The following is a 14,190-nucleotide window of genomic DNA, read 5'->3' as shown; positions in this document are numbered from 1 at the left end:
GTGACTTGGTGATTTTTTTTTATTGCTTTACCAAGTCCAGAATGTGTTACAAAAATGTCATGCCATCTGTTGTGCATGGCAGCATTTGTTATAGCCAGACTGCCAGCCCAACAAAAATGTATCAGCTCAGTCCTTTTGCATGCGATCTGCTTTTTATAATTCCTCCAGGTTATGTACCGAGTGACACTGTTGCATCCCCTCACACAACAATAGATGGTTTGTACATGGCTGCTTTAAATCCATCCAATTCATCTTCATCATTCCAGATCACTGGCCCAGCATCTTTTGCACTCCAGAAGTTCTTTTTCAAAAACAGATCTTTTGTGCAACCTAGTCATTCGATTGCTTCCCTTAAGAAACAGCTGTACGCATTAATTCTAAAGAGAGATCATTTTTCTTGCCAGCTGACTAGACAGGCAGCCATCATCTTTTTTTTCTCACCAAGAGACTAAACCTCTTTAAATAAATAAAGCTTTATATATAGCCCAGGTTAAATCCAAATGAATACCCAGTATTATTCAGGTAGAATGTTGTCCCACTATTTATATCTGGCATCCCACAGACCCACGTATTTTTGAAGATGAAGGGTGTTAAAATATGATTTGGCTAAAACATGTAGTGAAAAACCAAAGCTATGGGAAGTATAGTATTTTACACATTTCAGTTGTGTGGAAGTCTCTTTCAAGAAAAAACAAACATGGTGGTAAAAGTTAGATGTGGGTTATTCTGAAGATTGTTTTTCTTCTTTTTATGTAAGATTAATAGGAGGATGTTGTTTTTAATATCTCAAGCATTTTCCAGGCATTAAGAATCTGGACAGCACATTAGATCTATGAGTTTGCCGGCCAAAGTAGTTACATAATTACTTCAACACAAAACTTGGAATTCTATTTATATTTTAATTAGCATTATTGTTACATTTTTCTTTTAAAAAGTGACATATTGGCCATTACACATTAGTATTATTGTAAAAGTAATGTAAAGTACATTAACATCCAAAATCCACAAAACAGTGATACCTTTATTCAACCAACCAAAATGCACAAAATACATGTTGCAAGCTTTCAAACTCCACTTGCTTCTTCATCAAGCAAAGGTGTTAAAAATCATACAAAAGTAAGGGAAGTATGACAATGTTAGAGATAAGCTAAATGTTTCACAAAATTACAATTCCCAGAATCCCATAGTATTGAGCCATGCAGACCTGGAATTTACAATTCTTTGGCTTGTTACAGACAGCCAAAATAAAGCTGTTTCAAGTCACAGTGGAAGTATGGTGTTTCAATGATGCATGCGTCCTAAGAGTCCAGAAGTCGCACCAAAGCCACGCTTTAGCCCTAAAGACTGGAGCATGGCTTTGGTGTGGCTTCTGGACTCTTAGGACGCATGCATCATTGAAACACCATACCTCCACTGTGACTCGAAGCAGCTTTATTTTGGCTGTCTGTAACAGGCCCTTGTCTCCCAGAACTCATGTGAACAAAAGGAGGAGCTGCATGAATATCCATCCCTCTGTATCATTTTAACTGAGAACAACAACAACAAAATTCATTACAAAAAATGGCATTAATAGTATGTTTTTCACACACACCCAAAAGAATAACACCATGCCCTTGTCATACCAAAAGTTACCTTATAGGTAATGTTGTTACTTATAACTTGCTTGTTCTAAGATGTGCTTCCTCCTAACATCTTACTGCCCCCTCCAGCAAGAGGCCATGACCCTGCCTGGGAGTAGGACCTCTTCATTGTATGACAGTACACCTATTTTTTATTGCCGTGGAGTGGTAGTCAAAGGAGCAAGGGGGAAGAATAAATCATTCTTTAGTCCTTGTTTTGCATGCATTACTGTTTACTTTCCCATTGTCCATCCACTGAATGCAAATACTGTTGTGTAATAGGTTTATACAAAGCATGTCAAGAATAATGAATTTCAGCTTTGGAGTGGGAATCTTATACTGGAACCTTATTTTTGTATGATGCTCATATCTAATCTAATTGCAAACAGAACAAAGGATAGATTAGATTTCTTTTCCGTTCTGTCTACTTTCTCTCTTGCTTTGTCTCTCTTGTTCTGTCCCTCCAGCCATGCTATACCTGTTGATTTTGCTCGTGGACAGCTGTCCGGTCATCCTCTCTGTATGAAGCAATACTATGGACTCTTTTCTTCCTATCGTCTTCCAGGACATACCAAAGATACCCTCGTGGCCCAGAAAAGCAATATCATGCCTGAACCAGAACATATTATTGTTGCGTGTAATAATCAGGTGTGTGAAGCCTTTCAAGATTTGAATCTGAGAATGAATGAAAGTGCTGGTGTTTATTCTTAATGTCCTAAATCGAATGGATCTGTTTGTTTCCATGCATATTCATTTGTTGTTTGTTGCTGTGTGCCTTTAAGTCATTTCCAACTTATGGTGACCCTAAGGCAAGCCTATCATGTGGTTTTCTTGGCAAGTTTTTTCAGAGGGAGGTTGTCATTGCCATTCTCTAAGGCTGAGAGAGTGTGACCTGCTCAAGGTCACCCAGTGGGTTTACATGGCCAGACCAGAATTCAAACCCTAGTCATATGCAAGCATGGTGCAATGATTTGAGTGTTGGACTATGAGTCTGTATCATAGTCCAACACTGAAACCATTGCGCCATGCTTGCACATCCCCAAAATAAGTTCAAACATTTAGATAGCTGCTATAAAGTTCAGATTAACACCCAAAGAACATTGACCTGTCCACTGACATGGGACCCACCAGCTATCATTGCCGAAATGGTTTAGGTACCTCCAATAGTGTCTTCTCCAACATATTACCCAAAGCTGAAGCCTTCTGGGCTCTCCTCTTTTCTGAAATTTGTCAAGCTGTGAATGGAAAGAAGGCCTTTTCAACTCAAAAGTGCATTTTACATATGAAATGTCCCCTATGGAGGAAGCCTATTTGGTAGAAACCATTTTTTTAAAAAGTACATTTTTTTTAAAAAAAGTACCATAAATGGCCTAAATACACTCAAGCCACCAGATCCTATCTGATCGTGGAACTAATTAGGATCAGCTTCAGTTAGACCACCAATGAATACCAGGTAATATAGGCTATATTTCAGAGGATAAAAGTGACAAAAGCACCTCTGATATTCCTTGCCTAAGAAAACACTATGAAATTCCTGGGTTCACAATTCAACAGGTGACTCGAAGGCACACACACACATACATACATTCTAGAAACAGCTTTACGTCTTCTTTGGGTAGATAACAGGCCAGTAGCCTGTTAGTGATGTGTGTATGTGCTTTCAAGTTGCCTGTCAGTTTATGATTACTTGATACATTTCATAGAGTTTTCTTAGGAAAGTAATACTCAGAGATGGTTTTGCCAGTCCCTTCTTCTGAAATATAGCTTACAGCACCTGGTATTTATAGGAGGTCTCCCATTCAGCTACTGCCCAGGACTGATCCTGCTTAGTTTCCAAGATCAGCCACGATCTGGTACCTCAGCATAATTATCCCTTACACTTTCATTTTTTGGTTGGTTGGTTGGTTGGTTGGTTGGTTGGTTGGTTGGTTGGTTGACTGGTTGGCTGGTTTTTGCAGAAACTGATTTTCCCTTTTCCCTTTCACAAGGACTCAAGACCACTCCAGCATGGTGAATGTTGCTGTGATAACCTCATGCAATGATCATTCCATTGCTGGTGAAGAGTATTGGAGAGGCATCTGACTATGTTCCTATAGCCAGACCCAGGCTGATGGAATCATCTGCTGAGGATGCAGTGGATTTTTACAGAAATGTCCTCAGTCTGTGTCTAGCTAGGGGAACACAGCCAGATTCCTTTCCAGTCCCTTCTGCCTTCTACCAGCAATAGAATGGCCATGGAGAGGGAGCCTATTGGACATAGTAGCCTCCTAGAGCAACCCTCCCATGGACTGGGAGCTTGCTGTGATGGGTGGAACAATGGGCTTTCTTTGCTGTGAAACACCTGCCGCATCTATTGAACACAATGAATCTTCTTTCACACCAGTGGCTTCCTTTCATCTTGATCACCTTCAGTTCTCTTTTGTTCTGGTGGCCCTGAGCAAGACATATATAAATACACTCACAAGATAAGAAGTCAATTGACCTTTCTTTTTTCTTCTTCTTTTTTTCCTTTTCATTTTATACAGTGTATAGATTTTAAACTTTTGATCTGTCTTTTTTATTTCTCCACTTTCTCTGCAGTTTTTTGTTTTGGATGTTGTCATTAATTTCCGCCGTCTCAGCGAGGGGGATCTGTTTACCCAGTTGCGGAAAATAGTCAAAATGTCAGAGAATGAAGAGGAGCGACTGCCTCCAATTGGTCTCTTGACATCTGATGGAAGGACAGAGTGGGCGGAAGCCAGGGCAATCCTTGTGGAAGGTCAGAAAGAGCAAACCAAACCATCTCTATACTCTGCCTTTACCATGCTTCATGCCTCAAAACAATGCTTTCATTCTCAGTTTTAAAGTCCAGTTTAATTTATGAAGCCAATGGTTAACAAAGGCCATAAAATCTGGATCACAACATAAAAATTCAAGGCATTCCATTGTGAGCATACAAATGTAAGGTTTCATAACATCTTCATTTTGTATGAACAACACTCTTCACTCAGATGAAAAGATCCTCTAGATGAGAAATAACAGAACCATTTCTTATAAGCAGCAAATCATCTGGAAAGCCGTTTCTAGGCTGTACTACTTTCGTTTGCAGGAGGGAGGCTGGGGAGGGAACTCACCTAACTGAATCCTTCTTTGTTATAAAAAATGTCTTGCTCAAACAAAATAAAAGCTTAGGATGAAAGATTCAAGTCTAGTCTTAATTGTCATGGGTTTTATGTTTTTGTTTTGTTTTAAGCAAAGCAGTCATATTCATGATAAAGAACATATAACCATGTGGGCCTCCACTTGTTTTCCAAAGTGGAACACACCAATTGGAGCCTAAATACCCTAAAGGCACCTGATCCTATCTGACCTTGGGAAATAAGCAGGTTTGGATGGGAGACCAGCAATGGATACCAAGTGCTGTAGGAAGAAGATGGCAAAGCTACCTCTGAGTATTCCTTGCCTAAGAAAACCCTATGACATTCCTGGGGTCACCATGAGTCAACAAGTGACTTGAAGGCCCATACACACATATACTCTAGAACCAGCTTTACTTCTTTTGGGTAGATAAATGAGTCTAACTCTGTTCCATGGCCATTTTACTTTTGGTCTGTCCATCCTTTCTCATTTCTGTATCAATCTACAACTTAAAACAGAAAGAAATTCACATTCATTTTAAAATACAATTTACCCTGATCTATATATTTTGTGCAACTCTTCCGAGTGTACACATTTAAGATAAGCAACACTGATCTGAGAACTGCCAGATTTGAAGTATGCAATCCAAGCTCAATTCCATTGTGATCTACACCTTAGCTTCAAGCAAATTAGGCTTATTAGTTTTTAAAAATATGAATGAAATTAAATTCTCCCTCCCTCCCTCCCTCCCTCCCTTCTCATCAGCTGTTTGAGAAGTAGACCTTAGTGTGTTTGCTTGTTTGTTTTATCCAGAAGACTGAACATTTCTGTGCCATATATCTTACTAGTGAGTAGTAGTGAGAACCAGCATGGTGTAGTGGTTTATGTGTTGGACTATGATTCTAGAAAGCAGGGTTCATTCCCCACTCAGCCATGAAAACCCACTGGGTGAACTTGGGCAAGTCACACTCTTTCAGCGTCAGACAATGGCAATGGCAATCCCCCTCTGAAGAAGCTTGCCAAGAAAACCCTGCGATAGGGTCACCTTAGGGTCACCATAAGTCAGAAATAACTTGAGGGCACACAACACACAGAGATATTCTTCTTGCTATTCACTATGGCTCAAGTCAAAGTCATACAAAGTCAAAGTCATATAAATAAAGTAAAAAAGCACCATTTACTGCACCACTGTAAGGGCACCATCTATCACTGTAAGGGCACAACTGTAAGGGCGTCATTTACTACACCATTGTATATAATGGGATTCATGGACTTTGGTATCCACGGGGGTGGCGGTGGGGATCCTGGAACCAAACTCCAACAGATACCAAGGGCCCACTGTATATCTATATCACCTATTGCTCTCCTGCATGGGTTCAGAAAGATGATCAAGCTAAGTAAACACACTCCGTAGTGGAAATAACAAATAGATGCCATAGGTACTAGAGGCAGCTACATCATCAAAGAGGTGCCTGAGTTCCAAATATTGAAAGTCCAGGGCAAAGAAGACAAGGCACTGACAAACTGCTTAGACAGAAGCATGAAGCAGTTTATATAAGGCTGACTAGGCCCCTGTTCACCAGTTTGGCTAGTGCTGTTTGGATCCTGAGCAAATGCAGTAGTTCCCAAACTTTGGTCCATCAGAGGTTTTGGACTTCAGCTCCCAGAATTCCAGACTGATGGCCAAGCTGTGGGGCTTCTGGGATCTGAAATTCAAAACATCTGGAGGACTAAAGTTTGGGAACTAATGAGCCAGAGTATCCCTTTCTGATATAATCTCTATGGCTCACATTTGGAATGGTCCTGACTCTGATTCCAGAGCAAATCTCTGATTTAGCATGCCACATTAATGATGTTGGAATCACTTGACATTTAAGTGATTGTCTTGGATGGGATGAGGCCCTAGTTGTCCTGGCTGGGGCTTCTGGAAACTAGAGTCCAAAATGCCTGGGAGGATCAAAGATAGCCCATATCTCAGCTAGGGATTACGGTTCTCCTCATATTGTGTGCTCTCAGATACCTAGAAGGAATTACTTCTTTTAGTGAACAAGCAGCTGAAAATTGATAGTATTGTCTCCTGTGGCATGGAAATCTCCAATAGCCATCTTGCAATCATCATTGTTAGCTATGACTCAAAGCCCATTACAAGAACAAGGAATCTCTGCTTACTCCAGAGATCATAGGACCTATCATTTTTCTCCATAAAAGTGGCTCTTTGATACATCTGCTTTGTTTTTAGGGACATTATTGTTTATATTCAGAGATACCAAGGCCAAAGTCTACCATTGCTGAAAAAGTGCGAGAGTGCTTTTAATGTCAATGTAACAACATACTACAGTTTACCATGTATGGTAGGAAAGAAGGTGCATAAATGAATTTTGTGTTTAGACTTATTTATTTATTTTATTTATTTAGGTATTTATATCCCGCCCTTCGGCCCTAATGGCTCTCAGGGCAGCTTACAATAATATCTTTAATCAGACAGTTCCCTGCCCTCAGGCTTACAATCTAAAAGACATGAAACAAAAAGGAGAAGGGAATGATGGAGGGAAAGGGGATGAGTTCCAATGGTTCTCCTCTCCCTCTGAGGCCTGGACTAAGACAGATGGATTGGAGGGAGTTGGGTTTCATCGCCAAGATCTTTCATTATGCATATATATGCAAATACAAGTATTCCCAAATCCAAAAAGAAAAAAAATCTGGAATCCAAAAACACTTCTGGCCCCAAGCATTTTAAATAAGGGAGAGTCAACCTATAACACACAATGAGAGAAGATTCCCGTGAACTCATTCCACAGGAACAAAAGTTTGCAAAACGTTTGCATTGCTGAGTTGTTTTCTCTCAGAGAACTGGATTTAAGCCATAAATCTTATCTTGGAGGAGGAACTGACATAGAAATAATGAATTGCACCAAATCCATCTTTTTTCCTCCCCTCAGAGTCTACAAACCGAGATTCACTTGACATGATTGAACGAAGCTTATGCTTAGTTTGTCTTGATGGCCCAAGTGGTGAGGAACTCAATGATACCAACATGGCTTTGCAACTTCTACATGGAGGAGGTTACAATAAAAATGGTGCCAATCGTTGGTATGATAAGCCCATGCAGGTAAGATGAGGCCACTATTGTCCAATAGATTCATGTAATGCAAAGCTGGGTAATGTCAAAGCATTGTTACTAATACACATTTAGAAGCATACCATGCTTTCAGAGCAATAAAAGGGAAAGCAGCCAACAACTATACCAGTTGTCTGTGAAGAATTGGTGGTAGGTGCATGAGTAGATGGTTTGGGTGATGGAGGGAAGGATGGAGAGAGGGAGAAACAGAAACACACACACACACACACATAGGAGTTTATCCCACGGGAGGAATTTCTCTTAATTTCGAATTTACATGAATTCGAATTGCGTTCGAACTGACTTCCCATTGCCCGAAAATAGCTTGCCATTGCCTGAAATTGCATGCGGTAGTCTATCACGCAATAACGTGAAACCCCATGACTGCATTCAGACGGACTTCCCATTGCCCAAAATTGTGTGTGGTACTCTATCACGCAATAACATTAAACCCCATGATTGCGTTCGGATTGCCATTGGATTATACTTCCAATTTCCTTTGTCTGATAAACTCCATAGATACACAGACAGTATAAGTGGGAATTGTATCCTTCCAGATGTAATTAGAGGTGGCTGAACTAGGAATCTAAAGAATATGCAAAAATTCTCAATCAACAGTTAAAAGTGGGTTGCTTCCTGAACACCAAGAAAACCTGAATAGCACAATTCCCTCATGCTGAATATGAGCATGATTTTTCTGCACAGAAAACAAGATTCCTCGGCAAAAAAACAGATGCCACTTTCTGAACGGGAAAAAAAATCATGTGGGTTTTTGCATAGAAAAGTCCCAAACTGTGAATAATCTTTGAACGCTGCCGTTTTTAAGGCAGTGGGAAGAAAATAACTTGTTGCTTCCTTCAAGATCAAAATTAAAGAAGTTACACCCCCCCAAACTGAACTGCAACTCCCAGCACCCTTCACAAATTAAAGTCACAAACTCCATCCCCTTATGCTCCTAGTATCAGCCAAACCATAGCCCTCCTTGGCTTTCCCAAAATTGTCACTGAGGAGTAGTTACTAATGGTAAAGCGGACTCATTGTCATTCAAGCTGCTACCACATCACAGAAATAAAGCAGTTTGACACCATGGCAGTTTGACTGCCATGACTCAATGCTATGGAATTCTGAAATGTGTTGTTTTTTAGCCTTCTTTGTTGGAGAGCTCTGGTGGCCCACCAAACTACAAATCCAAAAATTCCATAGCATTGAACCACGACAGTTAAAGTAGTGTCAAACTGGATTATTTCTGCAGTGTGGAAGTACAGCTGGAAATGGAATGAAGACTGGATGAAATTCATTAATCCAGTCAACATAGACCTCACTGAAGAATACACAGTGTTAAAATGCAACAGTAGAGGAGTGTGCTGTAAGAGGCATGTGACCACTCTATTCCTAGCTAAGGTTAATATTTGATTCATGAACTGACATTGGGCAGATCTTCTCAGCAGACACACACACAGCCTAAAGTGGTCCATTCCTGACAACTTGGCTGTCAGGAAGAACTGCTTGCTCCAAGATTTGGTTAGAGAGCTCTCTCTCTCTCTTTGTGCATGTTTTTGAATCATCATACTCTGCACAGAGTGACCAAATGTCACCCATCTTCATATATAATTCCCTCGCCTGGGTATAATTTCTCCATACTCTGTGAGAGTGAGGCCTGTTACAGACTGCCAAAATAAAGCTGCTTCGGGTCTCTTTGGAGGTATGCTATTTAAATGATGCATGGGTCCTAAGAGTCCGGAGGTCACACCAAAGCCACACTCCATTCCTAAGGACTGGAGTGCAGCTTTGGTGCAGCTTCCGGATTCTTAGGATGCATGCATCATTTAAACAGCATACCTCCAAAGAGACCCAAAGCAGCTTTATTTTGGCAGTCTGTAACAGGCCTGAGCCTAATTTGCCTACTATGCACAATAGGCAGAAATACCTATACTCATAGCCAATTAAATCAAATGGAATGTGTTAAGAAATCCATTATAAGAAGGAGGCGATGGTGGGGAGGATCTATTTTTCCATATTATTTTTTGGTATTATATTAATGCTCGGTGGAGCATTTCTGCTATTTTAATTTCTATAGATTAACATAGACAATAACATTGACTTTCTGAGTGTGTCTCCCCAACTGCATGATTCTAGCACTTCCATACTACTATAACTGGCTATGTCTTCTAGAGTTTTGGAGTTGTGTTGTTTAGATACAGGAGGATACAGGAGTCTCTGCCAGAGGGACTCCTGTATCTACTCTTCCAAATTACAGTTCCCAAATTATTGTGAGTTCCTATCTACACTATGAAGAATTAAAGTGATATAGTTCTAAGCCCTTTTCCTTTCAGACCTGTTTGGTGCCTTCTAAATAGCTCACCAAACTACAAATCTCAGAATTCCATAGCATGGAACCATGGTAATTAAAGTGGTATGAAACTGGCATAATTGTACAGTGTGGATATACTCTGTGCATGGCTAGTTTTCTCAGATACAGGCTTTCAGTATCATTTTTGTTGTTATTACTTATTGCAGCTGATTTAGTAATCCATTTTGCTAGTATTTTACAGTTGAATGACATTTGATTCTCACCTCACTTCTGTGAATATATATTTCCATAGTTTGTTGTGGGAAGAGATGGAGTCTGTGGGACAGTGTGCGAACATTCCCCTTTTGAAGGGATCGTCCTGGTGCAGTGCATTGAACACCTGCTCAAACACATGTAAGTAACCCACCCCCCCACCCCAACTGCCTATAAGTAAAAGCAATATCACTTCCCTCTCTCTTCTAAGATGACCATATTGAACCTGCCTATTCCCTCAGCTGATTGAATTGGTTGGTACTTCAAGTGACATTTTGATTCTGAGTGATGCCTTGTGGTCAAAGGCCTAAAACTGGTTGATAAACCCAACTTGTGTAGACCCACTGATTAAAGTATGGATATGCTTTTCTGTTCTTCCTCATTAACAACTCTTGTCACCTTCCACATTCATGTTGCTATTTTAATTTAAAGAATGCTAGAGGGTATGTCATTTGCTCTAGCCTTCTGTTTTTTTGGTAGAACTTGACTCCTTGATCCACTTTCACTTTAGACAATATTTGCTCGAGCTACAAATAATAAACTCTATCACAAGGCTTGGAACAGTTACTTTTTGGAGTACAATTCTTAGAAGTATATAGCCAGAATGGTCAATGTACATAATTGACAGGGAGAGTCTGGCAGTTGTATTCTCAAAAAGTAACTCCAAGCTCTATGCTAACAGAGTTCTACAGAGATGTGACAAACTACAGTACAAAGGAAATGTGGAAGAGGCAGCTTTGAGAGTGCTTTTACTCATTTCTCTCATGTCGGCATTAAATAATTTCTTGAGATCTGCAGTGATTAATAACAAATAAATTGAAATTTTATAACCATGCTTTTTTTAAAAAAATAGGAAAGAAGGGGCAAAGAAACTGGTGAGAGCTGATTCAGTGAGTGAACTTCCTGCTCCAAGGAGACTAAGGTGGAAATGCTCTCCAGAAATTCAGGGACTCTTGGCATCATCAGCAGAAAAACTTCAAAGGTATATTAGATTTTCAACGTGACTTTTAATACAAAGATATTAGGGCTTCAAGCTTTTCTTAATTTAAATGATGGATTAATCATTTTAAACTTTAACTGATTAATGAGTAGTGATTGGTTTTAATCAGTGAGAGGAGAGATTAATTGTGAAGGCTTATTTTGTATTTTTTTAGGCTGCTTGGTTTCTGGAGTGTGACTGTGAAAAATAAGGTAGAAAATATGAATGATGATCTTTTCTTCTAACAATGTTAATTTTTGTTTATTCAAGTGTACCATACATCTGCTGTTATCTCAGAAAAATATCTGTGCTGAGATTTGATATTTTGTTGTTGTTAACCACCCTCTCAACTCATGATGGCCCTGTGGATAAGACATCTCCAAGACTCACTATCCCCCAGTACTCTTCCTAGTTTTTGCAGATTCATACCTGTGATCTCCTTGAGTCCACCATCTAACATGTGGTCTTCTTCTCTTCCTTTCACTTTTCCCAACATTATTTTCTTCTCTAATGAGTCATGTCTTCTCATGATGTGGCTAAAGTACAATAGCCTCAGTTTAGTCATTTTTGCCTCCAGGGAAATTTCAGGCTTGATCTGCTCTAGGACCCGCCTATTTGTTCTTTTTGCTCAGCACTCTTCTGCAGCATCACGTCTTATCTCTGAATACATTTTCTTTTTGTCCATTTTCCTAATTGTCCCTCTCTCGTATCCATACCTGGTAATGGAGAATACAATTGCTTGTACAATTCTGGCTTTCATCCTTAGTTGTATATCTTTACTCTTTAGGACCTTTTCTTGTTCTTTTCTAGCTCTCCTTCCAATTCTTAGTCTTCTGATTTCTTGACTGCAGTCCCCATTCTGATCTATGTTTGATCCCAGGTATAGGAACTCTTTTACTATTTCAATTTCCTCATTGTCTAGAATGACTTTGTGAAGATCCTCTGTAGTCATTATTTTTGTTTTCTTTATGTTCAGCAGTAAGCCTGCCTTTGCGCTTTCTTCTTTGAACTTTCTCAGTAGTTGCTCTAGGTCTCCAATGTTTCTGCTAATAGTATGATGTCGTCTGCATATCTTAGATTGGTGATGTTCCTTCTTCCCAATTACATTCCTCCTTCTTCTGTGACCAAGCCTGCTTTTCATATAATATGTTCTACATACAAGTTGAAAAGGTAGGGTGACAGAATGCATCCTTGTCTGACCCCTTTGCCAATTGGGAACCATTCTGTTTCTCTGTATTCTATTCGAACCATTGCCTCTTGTCCTGCGTACAGATTTCTCATCAGGATTATTAAATGTGTTGGCACTCTCATGTCTTTAAGGGCATTCCATAGCCTTTCATGATCTATGCAATCAAACGCTTTGCTATAGTCTACAAAACACATGCTGATTTTCTTTTGGAATTACTTGGTGCACTCCATTAGCCATTGTATGTTTGCAATGTGGTCCCTAGTGCCTCTTCCTTTCCTGAACCCTGCTTGGACCTCTGGGATTTCTCTCTCCATGTGTGCTTCGAGTCTGTGTTGCAGAATTTTGAGCATGATTTTGCTTGCATGGGAGATTAGCACTGCTGTCCTATAGTTGCTCCAGTCATTTGTGTCTCCTTTCTTGTGGATGGGGATGTAAATTAGTCATTTCCAATCCATTGGCCACTGCTTTGTTTTCCATATCTGTTGACATATATTGGTTAAGATTGGAGTTGACGCTGTCAGTGTGAATTGTAGTAGTTTGATTGAAATGTCATCTGTTCCTGGTGATTGGTTTTTCCCCATTTCTCTTACTGCAGCTTCTACCGTCTACCATCTTCATATAGCTGTTCATTCCATGTGTCCTTCATTTTTTTCCATTTCTTGTATAGTTTTTCTGTGTATCGCCTCCAATTTTTTTTTTTAATTCCATCCTGGTCTTGAATTATGTTGTTTGTGTCGTCATAGATCATCCCCATCCTTGGTTTGAATGTTTCTTTAATTTCCTGGATCTTGTGGGGAAAGTCTTTCATTCTTCCTTTATTATTATTCTCTTCTATTTCCTTGCTTTGATCATTGTAGTAATTGTCTTTGTCTTTTCTCACTAGTCTTTGTATTGTTGCATTCATGGTTCTGACTTTGTTCCTGTCTCCCTTTTGTTTTGCTTCTCTTCTTTCCTTTACTGCTTGAAGCATTTTATCTGTCACCCACTGTTTCTTCTCTTTCTTTTTGACTACTGTAAGTGTCTGCATTCATCCTTTATTGTATCCCTAGCTTCTGCCCGTAGTGTCTCTGGTTCTCGGTCAATTATGCTTAATAGTGCTAATCTGTTTCTTATATTTTCTATGAATTCTGTCAACAGGACAGGAAGTAATATTACATGATATTTGATATTGCATAAATTTATTTAAATATAATCAGTTAATTCAGAAGTTAATCTCTTACAGCCAAGGTTTTTTTGCAGCTAGAAGACACCCATTGCTAGTAGTTGAGGAAAAATAATTGGATATAAATGTTAAAAGACAGAGGGTGGATTTATTAATACATCTTTACATTTAAATCAAGCCTGATCAATCCAGTGGTTAGAGAGCTGAACTGGGATTTTAGGGCCATGGAATAAATTGCATCTTTTTCAGTCAGTCACTGTCACTCAGTCGCACACACATCACTGATTATTTGTGATGATTAAATGGACCGAAAGACAGCCATACACACTACCATGGGATAGTTCAAGGAAAGTCAGTATATAAATGTAGCAAAAATCCCAAATAAAATTGTTTGATAACCCTCCATGAAACAGAAACTGCTGGACATATTTTTTTCCAGCAGG

At 39.5% G+C, this 14,190-nt stretch overlaps 1 protein-coding gene across 2 annotated transcripts in view; it reads left to right on the top strand.

The window, feature by feature from the left end:
* Positions 1-14,190, top strand: part of LOC149318881 (choline O-acetyltransferase-like) — a 69,286-nt gene that overhangs the window by 29,725 nt on the left and 25,371 nt on the right. For both annotated transcript variants that reach the window (XM_089510627.1, XM_089510626.1), the window contains exons 6-10: positions 2,087-2,267; positions 4,200-4,377; positions 7,676-7,845; positions 10,458-10,558; positions 11,271-11,399. In XM_089510627.1, the coding sequence (XP_089366753.1) occupies positions 2,087-2,267; positions 4,200-4,377; positions 7,676-7,845; positions 10,458-10,558; positions 11,271-11,399 (759 nt within the window). The remainder of the gene's footprint in view (positions 1-2,086; positions 2,268-4,199; positions 4,378-7,675; positions 7,846-10,457; positions 10,559-11,270; positions 11,400-14,190) is intronic.

This window comes from Sceloporus occidentalis, unplaced genomic scaffold, assembly GCF_023333645.1.
Source record: "Sceloporus occidentalis isolate IW3139 unplaced genomic scaffold, rSceOcc1.0.p SCAF_2, whole genome shotgun sequence".
Classification (NCBI taxonomy): Eukaryota; Metazoa; Chordata; class Lepidosauria; order Squamata; family Phrynosomatidae; genus Sceloporus; species Sceloporus occidentalis.
The sequence above is the reverse complement of the archived record's forward strand: the minus strand, read 5'-3'. Positions and strand labels throughout refer to the sequence as shown.